The sequence below is a fragment of the Colossoma macropomum genome, unplaced genomic scaffold (assembly GCF_904425465.1).
Source record: "Colossoma macropomum unplaced genomic scaffold, Colossoma_macropomum, whole genome shotgun sequence".
In the NCBI taxonomy this organism is placed as follows: domain Eukaryota; kingdom Metazoa; phylum Chordata; class Actinopteri; order Characiformes; family Serrasalmidae; genus Colossoma; species Colossoma macropomum.
The window spans coordinates 19,710,407-19,729,428 of NW_023494807.1; the positions used below are offsets into that span (position 1 = coordinate 19,710,407).

Consider the following 19,022-nt stretch of genomic DNA (forward strand, 5'->3'; position numbering starts at 1 on the left):
CTTCTTTTAACAACACTCTGTAAGCAATTGGGAACTGAGGAGACCAACTGCTATAGTTTTAAAAGTGAAAGGTTTTCCCATTTTTGCTTAACATAGGATTTCAACTGCTCAACAGTTCAGGGTCTCCTTTGTCATATTTTTCATTTTATAATGTGCCAAATGTTTTCAGTGGGTGACAGGTTTGGACTGCAGGCCTGGACACTTTTAATACAGAGCCATGCTGTTGTAATACATGCAGAATGTGGTTTGACACTGTCTTGCTGAAATAAGCAATGCCTTCCCTTAAAAAGACGTCATCTGGATGGCAGCATATGTTGCCAAAACATGTATATATCATTCAGCATTAATGGTGCCTTCACAAATGTGCACGTCACCATGCCATGTGCACTGATAACAAGCTGAGTGGTCTTTAGCCCGGAGGACACAGTGTCCATGATTTCCAAAAGAAATTTCAAATATTGATTCGTTGGACCACAGAACACTTTTGCACTTCCCCTCAGTCCATTTTAAATGAGCTCGGGCCCAGAGTTCCTGGATCCTGTTTATATATGGTTTCTTCTTTGCATTTTAGAGTTTTAATTAGCATTTGTGGATGCAGCGCTGAACTGTTTCCATTGACAGGGGTTTTCAGAAGTGTTGCTGAGCCCATGCAGTGATTTTCACTACAGAATCATGTCTGTTTTTTAATGCAGTGCTGCCTGAAGGCCCAAAGATCACGGCCAGCAAATACTGGTTTTTGGCCTTTTCCCTCACATACAGAGATCTCTCCAGATTCTCTGAATCTTTTAATGTTATTATGTATGTAGATGATGAAAAACAACAAGTTCTTTGCTATTTTACATTGAGAAACGTTATTCTTGAATTGTTGCACTATTTGATTGTGCAGTCTTTCACAGAGTGGTGAACCCCTCCTCATCTTTACTTCTGAAATACTCAGCCTCTCTGGGATGCTTATTTTATACCCAATCATGTTATTGACCTGTTGCCATTTTTTTTTTAGCGTTACACAACTTTACCAGCCTTTTGTTGCCCCTGTCTCAACTTTTTTGGAACGTGTTACTGACATCAAATTCAAAATGGGCAAATATTTTTCAAAAAACAATAAAATTTTTTGGTTGCAACATTTGATATGTTGTCTTTGAAGCATTTTCAATTAAATATAGGGTTTAAATCATTTGCACATGATTGCATTTTCCTTTTATTTACATTCTATCTCTATAGATAATCCATGAATGGATTTTTAAAATACTTTTTAGATCAAAATTGCATCTCAAAACTATCATAAAACAATGTCTCAGGTGACATGTTTGCTTTCTGTGTGGGAGTTTTAGAGACATTAAACTCTTCGGAGGTCTGGTTGCTATCTCCATCACTGTGAACTATTCTGACTCCCTAAGTTTCTCTGGAATGGTTTCACATCAAACCACTCTAAATGACTTTATATCTTAACCATTTAATTATGCAGAAATTTTGGAAACCTGGTAGAGTTCCCCTTCAAGCATAAACAAACAAACAAACAAACATAGAATTGAATATCAGAATTTCTTTTATTATAACAAATTTTTTGAAAAGCTTTTAGTGAAAATGAGTAAATTCTGTATTTTCACTAAATCAGTCGAGGTTTGCTCTTGTGAGATTTATAACAGTGTCGTACTGGAATGACCTTCGTGACGTGAACGCGCCTTGTTGTTGTTGGTGCCTCTGAGTGGCAGTTACGCTTTGGTGGCACTTTTCTTCTCGGGATGCTTAGCCACGCCCCCAGACTCACTTTCGTCCAATAGCGAGCGATGAGGAGACGGTCTGCTTGGTATAAAGTGGCGGGGCAGCTGCAGGTCCTTCAGCCGCTGTTGTTACTCTGACAGAGAGAGCGTTCAACCGAGCTTTGATTTACAGCCGATTTCTTTTTGATTTGAGAGCTCCGTCAACACGTTTGCACACTGTACTATGGGAAAAGAAAGTATCTGGCTGCTGGTCATCGGATTTTCTCTCATTTCGTGCGACCCTCTTTCTAATTCCACTCAGGCACCTTCCTCAAGTAAGTGTATCGTGTTTAATACTTAGCGTATTTAAATGCTAGCTAGCTAATTTTATCTCCTCAAACCCTCTGAGCTCAGCAGCTTAACTAACGTCGTAAACTAACTAATAAACTTGAAAAAAACTGCATAAAACTTGAATGCCAGACGTTAATTTACCTCTATGTTAGCATGAAGATGCCAGTGTAACTGAAATATAAGCTAACGGTTATAAAACATGAGTTTGAAAAGGTTTAATATCAGCTGTGTGACAGAAAAGTATGTGTTCAGAAACCATAAAGGGGAAATCCACCATTTTTTTCAGAATTTGTTGAGATTCCTTAAGATGTAAACAGAATCATTCAGAATGGTTTGATGTGAAAGAGTTAATAGTAGAGAAACTTACAGACTGATTTCCTTACAGTGGTGGTGACAGGAACCAGGGGTCACAGTGTCTGCAACACTAATACAGTTCATTCCACCATTAATAGATTAAAATAAATTGATTCAAAAATATTGTAAGCCAAAACTTTATCATAAAACAATGTCTCAGACATCAGGTAGCATATATCTAAATATTTTAGTAACTTTCTATGAAAAGGTATGACTAAATATCATACGTTTTGTATTTTTGCAGTGATTTCACCAATATTTGGGATATTTTTTAGTTAAATGTTGCTCTCCGCCTTTCAAATGTCATTACAGCTCCTAATGGTTCATTTTTCCACTGAACCGTGAAGGCTCACTATTATTAGACCAACTATTCATAGGCTTGTTTGGTCTTTAGCTCTATGGGCGGTTGCATTCAGGTCAAGTTTGAGGGCCTCATCCACAGTTTGGGCACTGCCGTGTGATGAGGTCACTTGGGTTTGGCTACAAAGAAGCCATTCAGGTCAACTCAGGTGTGACTATTAAGTCTTATTTTATTATTAGGTAACACCACTGACTGGATTGAAGACTACAGTAACATTCAGTCCAAGTTCTCACTGCGACATGCTGAGTTTCCTGATGAGGACCTGTGCTACCTTGTCCCAGGAGAAACAGCCACTGTCTTAGACTGCAACTTCAAGCCTGATGCCCAGACCTTTCTGGTCATCCATGGCTGGTCGGTGAGTTGTGTACACACATCTCTCTGCATTGAGCCTTTTCGGAGAGGCAGTGCATATTGTGCATCAAAATCACTAATGACTATGGGGGGGCGCTTTGGCAAAAATATTACAAGTACAACCTGTATCACGATATTTAGTTAGGAATTGGAATGGACACCAGAACTAGATTGGGCGAAGCGCAAAAATGTAATATCATTAAATTTGACACTGCCACATTAAAAATACTGTCAACAACTATGAAAACAATGATTTTTATTCAACATTTAACATACTGCACTGCACTAATTCCAGTTAAAGAAGCCTAATTATGCTCTGTTTGTAAGGAGACATGCAGTTGGTCAGTGTTCCTTAAGGACTGATGATATCCACGATATGCTCAGAGAAGCATATTTTTATGTAATTTATCATGATAAGGGTAAATATCTTCATATTGCCACCCCTAAATTAAACAGGCTCTCTATAATTGGTCTAAATCTGTGGTTATGGTACATTGATATGTTCAGTGTTTTAGCAGAATTGACAATACCCATTATATATTATATACAGAATTTATCACAATAACTTTAACATATTTCCCAGTCGTACTAATGATATTGACATGGATATAAACATTAATAATGGCATAATACATGAAACATAATTTATGCTACTGATTTCCAACTAAAAGTATGTCTAACAGCTCACAAGTAGGTCTCATAGGTTAATGTATAATAGGTGAAGCTGTCTTGTTGGCATAATTACACACGGTCTATCTCTTGCAGGTTGCGGGGCTGTTCGAAAGCTGGATCCATAAGCTGGTGTCTGCTCTGTTTGAGCGTGAGCCCACTGCCAATGTCATCGTGGTGGACTGGCTGGACCGGGCCAGCCATCACTACCCTACCTCAGCTGAGAACACCAGACTGGTGGGGAGGGATGTGGCCAAGTTCATCAACTGGTTGGAGGTATACACGTTAGGAGATGTTCAGTTTCCACATGAAAAAAAAGTGGTGCATTGAGTTTACATGATTTAAATGTGTACATCATTTCCATGTGAATAAAACATATTACATCATCAGAACATTTGGTAGTTTTGTGTTGATGTGACGTATTTTATTTATTTGGAAATGATGTTAAAATTTAAATCAAGTGAATTCAGTGCATCACTTTTTTTCATAGACTCAACTTAGTGCCGCAGCATGTTTTGATGTCCACTTATAAGTTTCTCCTTGTCATTGTGATAACTGATCTTTCTTTTTGGTTGTATTGTGTAAATGAACTTTTGCTTGTTTTGCTGTGCAGGGTCTAGGCTATCCACTTGAGAAGCTGCACGTGTTGGGTTATAGTCTGGGTGCGCATGTGGCAGGCATTGCAGGAAACCTCAGCAACAAGAAAGTCAACAGAATTACAGGTCAGAACCATTTAGACAAAAACTATTGATGTCTGGATTTTCTATACAAATATGTTATTGGTTGATACTTAGGAATTTTAGGTATGGTTTTAAAAGAGTCCAGAGCATTGCAGCTATAAAAATATTCACATTCTCTCTTTGAGTTCTCTCCCTAACTTGAATCACCAAATACAAAAAAGATCCAAGAATTTTTCATGTGCATGACCACTGCACATGTAGGCTGTTGTGTACACTGTTAAAAATGGGGTGGGGAAAAAAAAATGTTGGAGTGTTGCCATAGAAGAACCACTTTTGGTTCCTTAAAGAACCTTTCAAAAACTCAGTTGAACCCACTCAATTGAAAAACTCCTCAAGAAAACAAAAAGTAGTTCTTCTGTGGTGCTCTTTTTGGTGTCTTTTTGTTTTTAACAGTGAAGCGTAGTAAAAGCAATTTCTTCTTCTATTGGTATTTATACATTAGTTGTTCTTCCTATAAATACACGTAAGTAAATCTCACAGTCATTGACTTGCATGCTTTCTTTTGACTCTTGACCCCTAGGTCTTGACCCAGCTGGCCCAACCTTTGAGCATGCACACACTCTAAAACGGCTGTCCCCTGATGATGCTAAATTTGTGGACGTCCTGCACACTAACACAAGAGGCAGCCCAGACCTGAGCATCGGCATCCAGAGGACTGTGGGCCATGTGGACATTTACCCCAATGGGGGCACCTTTCAGCCTGGCTGCAGCCTGCAGAACACAATGAGGATGATCGCTACTTACGGCTTGTACAGTATGTGTTCATACTGACAGTTGTATCAGTATCTAGTGATTACTTCTATGTATCAGTTTACCTTGGGGTGTCCAATCGTATCCACAAAGGGCCGGTGTGGCTGCAGGTTTTCATTCCAAACAAGCTGGAGCAAACCAGTTGGTCAGTTGGTCTTAGTCTTCAAACATTTCATCAGGTGACCTCCTGCTTTGTTGGAGTGAAAACCTGCAGCCACATCGGTCATCTGTGGATAAGATTGGACACCCCCGGCTTACACCAACAGTCCCTTAGGTCTGTTCTACCACAGCGCTTATTATAAGCTCTCTCTAAATAGTGCCAGTGTTTTTCCTGGAGAACTAGCATCCTGTGAAGTTTGTGGAGCTCCAACTAGGGATGCAAATTTAGGCAAATTAAACAATAACCAACCGTCACTAGTTGAAGATTGATAATTGTTAACCGGCAGGTCTAAATCAAGCGTGTGACAGTCAAAATATCAGTATAAAAAGTTATATTTACCTTTCATCACTAGCCCAAGTTAAAACAAATGTAAATGCTGTGACCGGGGCTGTCTTTAGCTCAACATTTCTCAGTAGCTGTCAAAAACTGTCACATCCTTCTCTATAATTTTTCACACTGTGAATCACACTTTACTTTCGCTTGCAAAAGTTTGATTTGTGTATGGTACATTGTTGTAGTTATCGTCCTCTTGAAAAAGTGGTCCTGAACACCATTTTTCAGTAGGTCTATCTAGCGGAACCAGTTTCCTATTGCACCCTCCCAGTAGAATTTAAAAACGTAACAACGTGAACGATAAACCCGTCTACACAAATATGAGCTGTTGTTTATTGGAAACGAAGTACACTTAAATTCAGCATTTTTAACTGATAGCATTGTCAAACAGTCTTTTATTTGTCAGTTAACAGTTAATTGGTTAATCATATACATCTCTCGTTCCAACGTTATTCTAACATACCTCATCCAGATGACGCAGCCGTTTTTAAGAAGCTACAAATTCCAATAACTGATAATATCGGCAGATATAATTTTATATTGTTGAGAATTAAATAGACACAAAAGCAAAAGTGAATGGTTTTCTTCACATATGAAATATCTTTTCATTACAAGATAAATCAAGTTACAGCTTTCTAATGTTTTATCTGTGAGATGCTTAAAATCTTAAAGCCCTGAAGTCTTAAGAGTCCACACTTCCGTTCCTCACCCTCATAACCACATATCTTACAAAATAGTTTCATAATAGTTATTATGTTACTGTAAAAATACTTTCACTTGTCCTGTAAGCATCTGCAGCATTCCCAGATTTAAGGTGAGTTTACTGTCACTATTTTAATAAATAAAGGCAAATGTAAATAAATTGCATTAATGCAGACCAGACTTTAACCAGGGCACATTGAGGGATCACCTCATTGCGTTGTTAAGTTAAAGACTGTAAAGGTTAAGCTCAGTAGGGTGCTGACCATTGTGCCCTTTCCGCCTTCTCAACAGACATGGACCAGCTGGTGAAGTGCTCCCATGAGCGCTCAGTGCACTTGTTCATTGACTCCTTGGTAAATCAGGATCAGCAGAGCCTGGCTTACCGTTGCAGCTCCAAAGAGGCCTTCTACAAGGGCCTCTGCCTGAGCTGCCGCAAGAACCGCTGCAATAAACTAGGCTACAATGTCAACAAGGTCCGAACAACCAGGAGTGCCAAAATGTACCTCAAAACGCGCGAGATGATGCCATACAAAGGTGAGTCTGTGAAAACTAAACCCAGGCATTCAGCAAAGAGAACAGCGATCTTTCAAAGTATTTGCGGAGCCTTGTCTGATCAGTTAGGTGATTATAATATGTCCAGCCATGTGTTATATTATAATGGCATCTCTGTCTCTCTGCAGTTTTCCATTTCCAGATTAAACTGCATCTCTTCAGCCAGAAAAATCTGACCATGGACAACCAGCCTGTTAAGATTTCTCTGTTCGGAACTCGTGACCAGAGAGACGATATCCCCGTAGTTGTGTGAGTGCCTGTATTTTCTGAAGAAAACACGTAGCTCTTTTGACATTTCGCAATAACAATGATCAGTTCAGTAATAGGACAATTGAGCAGCCTGTTTCCTTTTTTAAGGCTGCTCTGCACAGTAAATTACTGGCTACTAATTAAACTACTGGCTACTTGAATTACTTTTACAGTAATGTACTCCACCATGTTAACTGTAAATAACAGTAAACTAACTGTAGCTGTAACTGCTGTACACTTACAATAATTAGCTATAATTAAATACAGTAATAACATATTTGTACATAACAAATGTAAAATTAATGCAACTCAGAAGGCAGGGATTTACTATAAATTTACATTTGAAAAAACACAATTTTAATTTTACCAGACCAATAAGTGTGTTGATTGTTTCAAATAAAAAAAATTAAAAACAATATAAATGAACATGTTTTTTCAGCATATTTTGTACTGTATATGCACAGAATAACTCAAGCATTCTTAAATGCAGATACACATTTAAGGCAGTTTAACTTCTGCTATAATTTGCACAAACATGAAACAAACTTAATATCAATATCAATACAATTTTCCAGCATAAGAAACAAACAAATCAAACAAACCCAAAACTCCAGTATAAAGTCTTTATAACACCAAAACCAGAATTGTCATAATAGAAGCACTTAACATTAAACTATTAAAATGTCTTTTAAAATGCCTTTTTATCTCAGTTGCTGTCATATTCCATAATGCTATGTGGTACAGCTTGACATCAACCTCACAATAATATGCAGTATTATTACAGAAAGTATGTAAAGAGTAGTTAATTTCACAATGGAATAGATGAAGCAACAACTTGAACAGTTAGTGTTAAGTATTGTGAAATTCTGGCAATAATTAAAAATGCAGCTGTAACATTAGATGCCATGGATAATAGCATCATGACAACAGTCAGAGATAAATACAGGACAGCAATACCGTCAGTTATCTGTTAGTTAATCACCATTCCCTGCCCTGCATGTGATTCAACTCAGGATTGCATCTTGTGTCTTCTGTAGGCCAAGTATGATCACCAATATGACCATCTCCTTCCTGGTGACATCTGATGTGGATGTAGGAGAGCTGCTGATGCTGAAGGTCCAATGGGAGACAGATTCATACCTGCCTAGCTTCTTCAGTACCAACGAGTTCAAGATCCGCAAAATGAGAATTAAATCTGGAGAGACACAAACCAAGTGAGTACGCTTACCACAGATAACCGATGGAGGTGACCACAAAGCAGGCCACAAGTTCTTGAGAGTCTTGAGTGTATCTGAGCCTCACTGATAGCAAATTGTTCTTTCTTATCATCGCAGTTTCTTACTTCTTGAAGAAGTCATTTTTTGTAGAGCTGAAAAAACAAAGGTCTCAAAGAGTTCTTTAGAGTGCTGCTACTCTACTTTTGGGTCTCTAAAGAACCTTTTGATGGCTGGTTCTTTCAGAAAAACTCAACTGAATCCAACTGAAATGTTCTTTAGGGAAACACTCTAAATAACCTTCAAGTAAATAAACTTATTGCTGATGATATAATATATAAATAATAATATTTTGATATGAGGAAAAAAATGAGTGGCACCCTTGAACAACAAGAGAACATGACATGACAAGTCATAAAAAACAATATTTCAAAACCTGTGATTGGCAACTTTAAACAACAAGAGAACATGACAAGTCATAAACACCTGTTTAAGCTCTTTACTCGGTGTTCTTGTTGGGTGTAATATTTGAACTGATCTATGTCAGTTTGTCTAGTTACGGGAAAATAGAAACAGCAATTAAAGTACTGATGGGAAAAAATGAGTGGCAGAGAAAGTTCCATAAAAAGATAATAAAAACCTATGTTTCAATGTTAGAGGCCATACTGCACTTCTCTATGTTTATGTTTATGTTATTTTACCTTCCAGGGTGATTTTCAGACCCAAAGATGTGGAGTTTGGGGATCTCATTCAGGGTGGTGACTCTGTGGTCTTTGTGAAATCAAAGGAGAATGAACACAGCAAGAGAGAAGCAAGGTAAGGCTACAAACACTGGGTAAGGACTGACCCTAAACAACTATTTTCAATATTTACAATTCTATATATTTTACACAATTTCAGTTTTTCAGTTACACAGTTTTACAATTTACTGGTCTTGCGCATATAGATTTGTTTACAGGGTGTATAACTAGCCTTGTACTTTGCATCTAATGGTTGTCTCTTTTTTCAGGTCACACAGGCTTAAAATGCATGGCAGCTTCTTCAAGGAAGGTGTCAATGAATCAACAACAGATGTGAAGAAAGAAGAGCCAGTGATGCAGTCCAGTAAAGAAGAGTCCACAGAGAAACCAATGGAGGTGAACACAAAGAAGGCCACAACTTCTTGAGACTGTATCAGGGCCTGGTTAGTGACTTAAAAAGAAACTGCTGTGAACTTCGATGCTATTTGCAATCAAATTAAAGACTTCAGAGATGTAATCTCAGAAGATAAAAAGGGAATGTTGAACCTTGAAATTTGAAACAGATGGAGTGACGATACCCATTCTTAGTGTTCACCACATATAGGAATCAGCATGACAGCTTGAGCTTGAAGGCAGCTTTAGTATAGATGTATAGACTTAATGGCTATTTGTTAGTATTAAATATAGCTAAATAATATTATATAACAATATTATGTTACTTATTATTATTATTATTATTATTATTATAATTATTATTATTATGTGAGTTCTGATTGTGATATATACTATTATGGCTTGCCTTTGCTTTTACAATGACATACTAAATATGTTATATAACTGTGATTAAATATAAAATTCTTGCTACCTCTGGCTTAATAGTTCTCTGGAATTCAGCATTCCAATTAGGAAGTTATACACGTTCAAATGTTTGGAATCACTTGCCATATTAATAAGCTTTGCATTTTTATATACAACATCCAACTTATATTGTTATACTGACTAATTATATTAATATTTCAATGTTTTATTCAATGTTCAAATATGTATAATAAGAAAGCTGTATAACATTACGAATCAAATTATAATTAATAAATGAATATGATGTCTTGTGAATGTGTGTTTAATATATATATATATATATATATATATATATATATATATATATATACACATATATATATATATGTGTACTGTTATATGTATATACATATATATGTGTGTGTGTGTGTGTGTGTGTGTGTATATACATATATATGTTATATATATTTATTATTTCTATATTTATATATACACACACAAGACATTATATTCATTTACTAATTATAATTTGATTCGTAATGTTATACAGCTTTCTTAGTCATTTTAGAATTCTACATATTTGCTGTACTGCTCTACAATTTCCTTTTTACCTGTGGCTTCCTACTACTTATTTGAAACCTGTGGAGCTGCACAGGACTATCACACTAGAATCATTTAAAACATGCATCTGTAACAAAATTGAAAACTCTTAAACTGTTATTCCAAACTTTTGAACGGTAACGTATGTATGTTACTCTCTTATAATTATAAAATCAAATCAATGCGATGTCTAGTAGAATGCTGTATCTTCTGTTCATGAAATGTATGACATGCTTTGGTGTGTAATATGTCTGTAATATATGTTTGTACTTCAACCAAGTTTCCTTGATGTATATGTTCATTAAGCATGTATAAAACTTATAGTTTCTACATTCGATATGTATAGCAAAAAAGACATTTACAGGTCCCAAACCAAATGTCTTACAGTCCTAGTTTTGTAGCTTGTACTGCCTGTAGATTTTAGCACAGGTCACTTTAAAGTCATTGGTCTAATCCTAAGAAACTGACTTTTAAAATCATCCCTTACATACAGAGGCCTTTGCGTTGTTTTCTGTATAACCAGGAATTATGGTTTTCTTAAAAAAATCACCCGATATGTATTTATTTAACATATAGATCTACCTAATACACATTTGAACTGTAAATAATATCTGACAAATGTAACCTTTCAGTAACACATTTTAATAAATATAAAATGTAAAGTAATGAGTGTCTGAATTTCGGTTTCAGTTTCCCCTAAGTTTTGCATTGTGATATGACTTTGAATTCTATTTTAAAATTCACAGTTCATTACAAGTTTGAAGGTAACGAAACGAATAGTAAATTAAACAATGTAAAATTCAGTAGACTGTGTGCAGGAACATGTACAGTGCCTTGAAAATATATTTGCCCCTTCTTTATTTTGTCTTTTTGAATACTGTTCACATTTAAACAAACACAAGAAAAGACAACCTATGCAAACACAACATACCGTTTTTAAATGATTCATTCATTAAAGGAAAAAGATTATCTAACACTAACTGGCACAAATAGCAAATTTTGTTGATAATTGGGATCAAATGAACAAGACACACCCAGTCTTGATTATGGCCAGCCCTGTTGAATCTGAACATCATTAAAGGAACCTTTCCTGCAACATCAAGGTGGCTAAAAGGTCTCAACAAGCAGCACACTATGCCACGATAAAAAGAAGGCCTGGAAGAGATTAGAAAGAAACTACTAAAAATATATCAGTCTGGAAGGGTTACAAAACCCTTTCTAAGGCCCAATCCCATTTCTTCTTTTTACCCCTACCTTGTTTTCGAGTGTCACCCTAACCCCTTTGCACTGAGTTACAAGGGGTAGTGGTTGAAATCTTGCCCTACGAAATGAGACAACCCTCAAATTACAACAACATTGCTTCACTAACAGGCTACTAGCGGTGCTCTGTAGGCGACCTGGCCCGTCTTCAGTGATAGCAGAGAAGGGAAAAGTTCAGCAACCTCACTGCTGGGCTTTAGTTACATTTAGGGCATCATATTCCTTCAGAGAGGGGGTATAAGACAATTATTTGTTATCGCCCACTGCTAAGTCTTTGGTGATATGAAGCTGAAGTCAGCTTTTCGCCAGCTTCTTGTTCGAATTTTCCCATTCCACCTTAAATGGTGCAGCAGTTACATTCTGGCGCTTCAGGCGTCAGAACTGCTAGACTATTTAAGGTGGAACGGGAAGTTAGCTAGCTAGCTACCGACACTTTAGCATGCTATTAGCGATTTTTTTATGCTTGTTATGAAGAAAACGACCATAATACATTGAAACGACATTAAACTAAGATAATACGATAGTTATTGTAATTTTTTAATGGAAAAAATACTCACATTTGTGGGTTCTTTGGTTGCTCGCGCAGCCATCTTGCCAGTTTTTCTTTTTTTCTGATAACACTCCATTTGGAGTGTGCCTCTGAGGGCCATGTAGCCCTAACACTTCATGCTACCCCTCTATCTCAACAAAAATTGGGGCACCCTAACCCTAGATGTGAACACGCAAAACAGAGGGCTAAGGGCTAGATGGTAGGGGCAAGGGGTGAAATGGGATTGGGTCTAAGTATCTGTGACTCCAGACTAAGTTCAGCCCAAATGAGTTCCGCAACAAGTCATTCAGGTAGTTGCAAAAGAACCCCAGCAAACATCGAGGGATCTGTAGGACCCGCTTACCTCAGATAAGATCAGCGTTTATGATTCCACCATTAGAAAGACTGGGCAAAAAAAATATCCGTGGGAGGGTTGCAAGACAAAAACCACTGCCAACCAACAGAAACACAGTGGGATATTTTGCCAGTCAGGGGTCTGGCGCAAAGCTAACACAGCATTCCACATTAAGAACATCACACCAACTGTCAAACACGGTGGTGGTAGTGCGGGGTAGCTTCAGGGCCTGGGCGACTTGCCATACCTGATAAAAGTCTACGTCTGGTTTAGAAGACTGTTGTAGGAAAAATTTGGTTGCATTTGTTGCTGGTGGTACAACCAGTTATTAAGTTTAAAGAGATAATTACTTTTTCTTATGGCTGATAGAAGTCTTGCATAACTTTTATTTATACAATGTCAGGGCATGGAGGCACACAAATGTCCCATATGTATTATGTGTACATGAGCAGTGTTGTACAAGTTTCTTGAAAATTAGTAGTTACAGTTACTTGTTACTTCTTCAAAGAGTAATTGAATTACTTTACTAATTACTGCATACAAAAATTTATTAATTACTAAATGTTTATTTCAATTCTCTTATTGATGCATACATAACTATAGGTTGCTTGTCTGACAATCAACCTGGCAATCGATCTGTTTATTTTTGCCTGGCTCACAGACTTTGCAGAGGTATTTTTGGGTTTAAAAACAAGCCTTGGCTGTTTGGATGGAGTGGCTCCTTGGTCAACATCACTAGCACTGGGGACTTTGACGATTAGCTTGGTAGAAGTGTGTTGTTTTAGATTAGATTTACTGTTCTTTGATGTGGATGAAGTTCTGACACTTGCACATACACTACAACTCATCCGTCTACATGTTTCCTTGATCTTGAGGAGGGAAAAATAATTCTCATATTTCCAGGACGGCAAGCTCACATTGCCCGAACTGTGGGCCATTGTGTGGGCTAATCCTGGTTGATTCACTCATTTATTATGCCATTGTGAGGTGGGGTGAGGTTAGACCATAAACAGAAAACTAGGGGAATAGGCTGCATGTGTCTGCTATAGTCTGCAGGTGTCCATTAATATTTTAAAGTTAGAAAGCTAAATAAATAGTAATTGCAATTGTGTTATTAAATTTGAAAAGGTAATTAGATACATACTATAACTGTATCTCCAAAAAGAGAAACCTTAATGGAGAAGGAAAACCAAGGTGACCATTTTTTTTCTGACAGTTGACTGCCATGACACTTCTTTGGGTGAAATGACGTAGCATGTGATAGTAACTAATATTGTAGCTTAGTGTATATCACAGCGACATAACCTTGATGATGTGATATAACTTAAAAATGGTTACATGACCCTCACTTTACCTCAGGGCCTTACCAAAAACGCAAGCTATGTCATGTTATCAGCAATATGTCACTGTGACATACACTAATCTACAAAGCCTATGTCGCTTCGCCCCAGAAAGTGTCATTACAACCTAATTTCAGAAAAAAATGTCACCTCACATACATCCCTGTTTCCAAAAAAGTTATGATGCTGTGCAAAATGTAAATAAAAACAATGCAATGATGTGCAAGTCATTTTACCCATATATTTAATGGAAAACGGTACAAACACAACATATTGCTGCTGTCGGAACAAAACCTTGTATCTCCATTTTTGACATTTTTCAGTTTTTGACACATTTTAAAAATGCCTTTTGCTCTTTACGTTGTATGTAAATTTCATGATGAATGGACCAAAAGAAACGCCCCAAAATGACTTGATAAAAAGTCTGGTTCCATTGACTTACATTAAAAGTAAAGTATGTTTTTTCCTTCTCCTGTAAAGTTACCTTTTTGGAGATACAAGTTTTTCTTCCAACAACAGCGATATGAAATGCTGTAATTGAGAATTTTTAATGTTTTTTTAAAAAATATATGCCCATTTTGAATTTGATGCCAGCAACCTGTTTCAAAAAGTTGGTATGGAGCAACAAAAGACTGGTAAAATTGTGTAACGCTAAAAAAAAACACCTGGTGATTTATTGGCAACAGGTCAGTAACATGATTATGTTACCTTGACATCAAAGTTGGGAAATGCAGCCTTGGAATACACATTTATAAATGTTTATATAGATCTTTGGCAGTTGGATTGAAAGGGTGTCATGTAGCTTTATGCACACTGCCCTACAGTAAAGTGTTACCCACATTTTTAATGCTGATAGGTTGGATAGCATTCTTGGTGAACAAATATTTAAGCAGGACTGGACACTGTACAGCTGGGCTAATACGTTCCCAGCATTTACAGCTTCTCCTATGGCAACAGAGGCAGAAATGTCACAGCCACTGTAACCTGATGACCAGCAAACACCATCCACTGCACTGAAAAACATAATGCATTCAATTTATTTGTGAAATGTGTGCTTCATTTCCACATGAATAAAATCCATCAGCACAATTACTGCTAAAAGTACGTAAAGAATTGTGAACGCTGTACACATATGAATCGAGTAAATTCAATGCAATAATTTTTCCTTTTCAGATCAATTCAAAAGTTCTAACTAATTTATATTAAAAAAACTAATGCAGCTGGTTTATTTTGGCGTTAAAGGTGATAGACATTGTTATTGCTATAATCACAGTTTGTCGTAGCGGTTAAAATGACAAGCAGAGAGAGAAAGCGTTGTAAGTACTTTCATGCATGTGCTCTGTTTGTGCATGTGAGTACAAAGGAATGAAGGGCTGAATGCTTCCTCTGTTTTGAATAGCGCAAGCTTGAGAATTTCACACGCCATGTGATTCTATTCACCATGTGTGCTGTCACTGCACTGGATGAATTACACAGTGTGTGGGGGTGTGGGCACGCATATGCATTTGCATACACTTGTTTTTAAACAATGTCAGGACTCGCCAAACACTTTATTAGGAACATATAGTGCGTGGTACACCTACTTATTCTTGCCATTATGTATTCGGCCAGTTGTGTGGCAGCTGTGCATGAAATAATGCAGATAAATGGCAGCAGCATCAGGTAAGGTTTGAGTGTTTATACAACTGCTGATCTGAAATTTTCATGCACAACAGTCTCTGGAGTTAACTCAGAATGGTGCAATAAAAAAGAAACATCCAGTGAGCTGCAGTTCTGCAGATGGAAATGTCTTGTTGATAAGACAGGCCAACCACTTTGTACAGTTGTGGTGAGCAGAAAAGCATCCCAGAATGCATTGCACATCGAACTTGAGGCTACAGACCATGTCGGCTTCCACTTCTGTCAGCCAAGACGAGAAAGCTGAGGCTGCAGTGGGCACAGACTCACCAAAACTGGACAGTTGAAGACTGAAAAAATGTGGCCTGGTCTGATGAATCTGGTCTGCGCAGGCACACAGATGGTAGGGCGAGAATTTGACATCAACACCATGAATCCGTGGACCCAACCTGCCTTATGTCAACAGTCCAGGCTGATGGAGGCAGTGGAATACACACGTCATTAGCTGAAAATCACATAGCTATCCACTTTATAGTCAACTTTGAAAGATTTTGTTATGGAAATATGATGAACTGTTTGCTTAGTACATTAGACGGCAGAGGGATTATGGGAACAGTGATGAACTGAAGCTAGCATATATTAGATGAATAATTTGTAGTAGGTTATAAATTAAACGGCTTATGATTAATAACTGATTGAAGTAGTAGTTTAAGAGATTATAGTGGGTAGTGACTGTAAAGTGAAGTGACAGCTGTTGTCTACATGAATGAACAGTGGAGCCAGAACATGAATGGACCTCATACTGACCTGGCAGCTTTGCTCATGAGCGAGGGTATCCATGAGGCATCAGGAGAAAGTAGTGGGTGTGTGGGTGTTGGGGGGTGTGTGCTGGTGCATGAGTGAGGGTACCCTTGAGGCATTAGGAGAGAGTTCATGGGGCAAGTAGTGTGTGTGTGTGTGTGTGTGTTGGGGTGGTGTGTCTGTGTAACAGGTGGTCAGTGTACAATGTGAAAGATGAAATGTGAAGGCCAGTGTGACGCACATGTAGACACACATACTATCATAAACATCATTCACGTGTATGTATGTATGTATGTATATGTGTGTGTATTGTGTGTGTATATAATACATAAGCATATGTATAACACACTTATATGATGTAATAGTATAGATAAATATTGCAATAACATATTTGTTACATATGCCACATGTTGGTGCATTGAAATCACTTGACTCAAGACTCAAATCTACATCATTTCCACATGAAGTTTATTACATGAACACAATTATTGCCAAAAGTAAGTCAACTGAAAGTTATAATATATTTTATTCATGTGGAAATGAACACATTTAAATCAAGGAAATTCAATGTGCTACATAGTCAAGACGAAGTCCAAACACACTTACTGCCCAGATAAGTAGTTTTAAACAAATCTCTTGACTGGCTTAAGTATTCAAACTGCACATTGTTATCACATTGTATTTCTTATTAGTAGAGCACAGTGAGACAGTACTCTTTCCATGACTCCGCTGGCATGGACACTGGCATGCCTGTGCAATGCTTCCACTAATCCATCATTGTGTCGTCTGTTGCTGCTATCAGGCTCTGTTTGTCCCTCTTAGCCTCTCTCTTATCTCTGTCTTGACCCACAAGGGCCTTATGAAAGCTGGTGAGAGGTAGACACATCTCGACAAAACCTGGCACATATCTATGGCCTCAGACTGGGGTGGATAATATTGCACCAGAGGCTGCTGCAATGCCAGGATAAAATTGATGAATATATTCATTTTTTCAGAAGAAAGCCAAGTTCCATTGTGCAATTTTTCTATTCCATTCTGCTCTCTAAGTTTAGCTAGGATTGCTCATGTTACTTCTTCTTTACACTTCTTTTTTCAGCTGAGTCAATCCACCCACCATAACACATATTACAGGATCACAGGATCTTATTAGAGAAATCACAAGATGTCAGTTATAGTGTGTCTTTTATGTGTTAACCCTTTAAGACTGATGCAAAACGTGGATATTTCTGCCATATAAGGTGCTCTTCTCTGCAATTTCCTAGTGCTGTTGGTGCATTTATTTGAAATATAAGGAACGTGGTCTAACAAATCAGAACATTTGCAGGTTTTTGCTTAATCTGTTTCACAAATTATCACTTTGAACAAGCAACACACAAACAGAAATCCTATTTCATTTTTTTGTTTAAACAAATCAATAATAAGCGCTTATCAATCTAAATGAGTTAGTTGATCAGCCAAAGATATGCTTGCATCCAGAGTTTGCTTCTATAGTTTTGCACTGGAGCTGTGATGCTAACGTAGCTAAGGAGTGGGAGCTAACTTATACTTCACCGATTAGCATCATGCAAACCACATGCCTAAAACTTCACTAGTTCTCTCAGACTGTGTTGAGTTGTTAAGTAATCTCTAATAGACTTGCCTATGAGATTTTTGACACTAGCAATGTTTATATGCAGCCTGACAATCCGTTAATAATCCCACTAATAGCTCAATCGGAATAGAATATGTCCACGTGAACACTCGAAGACTAGTCTGATTGAGGCCATTCGGAATACAGTTTCTATCTGAGGTGGGTAATCCTGTAAATAGTCCATTAAATCAAAGAATAATAACCATGTAAACGCCTGTACCCGATTGCTTTCCCAATCGGAGAGTTTAAGTACGTTCTGCGCATGTGCGTTCACGTCATAGCGAAGTTTATATTGTTCAACATGGCTGGAGCAGAAACTGGTCTGCAGAGGAGACGAAGGTTAAGCTTTGAACTTTAAAAGACGGTGGTGGGACGAGCGTCCAGCTTATGTGTCTCAGAACATGATGTCTTCCTGTCCCCCCCTTCTTTAATAAGTACATGTGAAGTCCGTTTTCCTGAGTCTGCCATAATTTTAAAGTAATTAAAAACACAAGGACGCCAGCTGAAAACTCAGGCAAACACACTGACTGGACTCACGTGATGCTCGTTGTCATGGTAACATCTATACTACGTGATACTCTACACATGTGCATAATTTTGGATCGGATTACGTGTAGCGTGCATGTAAACGGAGATTTTCCATCAGATTGTTGGATAGAGTGAGCATAAACACCTCAGTCTTAACCTATAATCGAAATGTATTCAATCGGATTGGCAAAAATTTTTGCATGTAAACGCAGCCACTGTATGACATACTGTGAGTTTGGTATGAGCTTCCATTACTTGTTAGCTACATTAGCCTCGTAGCTCCAGTGCAAAAGTAAAGCCAGCTTCAAAACCCAAACATGTTTTGGACTTTTAACTGA

At 37.6% G+C, this 19,022-nt stretch overlaps 1 protein-coding gene across 1 annotated transcript; it reads left to right on the plus strand.

Moving 5' to 3' along the window:
- Positions 1 to 1,844: 1,844 nt before the first annotated feature.
- LOC118797146 (lipoprotein lipase) lies at positions 1,845 to 10,302 on the plus strand. The gene is made up of 10 exons (XM_036556388.1): positions 1,845 to 2,035; positions 2,946 to 3,121; positions 3,883 to 4,062; positions 4,400 to 4,508; positions 5,047 to 5,280; positions 6,763 to 7,005; positions 7,152 to 7,272; positions 8,310 to 8,486; positions 9,195 to 9,302; positions 9,496 to 10,302. The coding sequence occupies exons 1-10, from the start codon at positions 1,945 to 1,947 to the stop codon at positions 9,650 to 9,652; spliced, it is 1,596 nt and encodes a 531-aa protein (XP_036412281.1). The 5' UTR covers positions 1,845 to 1,944; the 3' UTR covers positions 9,653 to 10,302.
- Positions 10,303 to 19,022: the final 8,720 nt, after the last annotated feature.

Coding starts and splice junctions, on each gene's coding strand:
- LOC118797146 (XM_036556388.1), top strand. CDS start 1,945: ATGGGAAAAGAAAGTATCTGGCTGCTGGTCATCGGATTTTCTCTCATT. Junction 4,509..5,046: donor GAAAGTCAACAGAATTACAG/GTCAGAACCATT, acceptor CTTGACCCCTAG/GTCTTGACCCAGCTGGCCCA. Junction 7,006..7,151: donor CGAGATGATGCCATACAAAG/GTGAGTCTGTGA, acceptor GTCTCTCTGCAG/TTTTCCATTTCCAGATTAAA.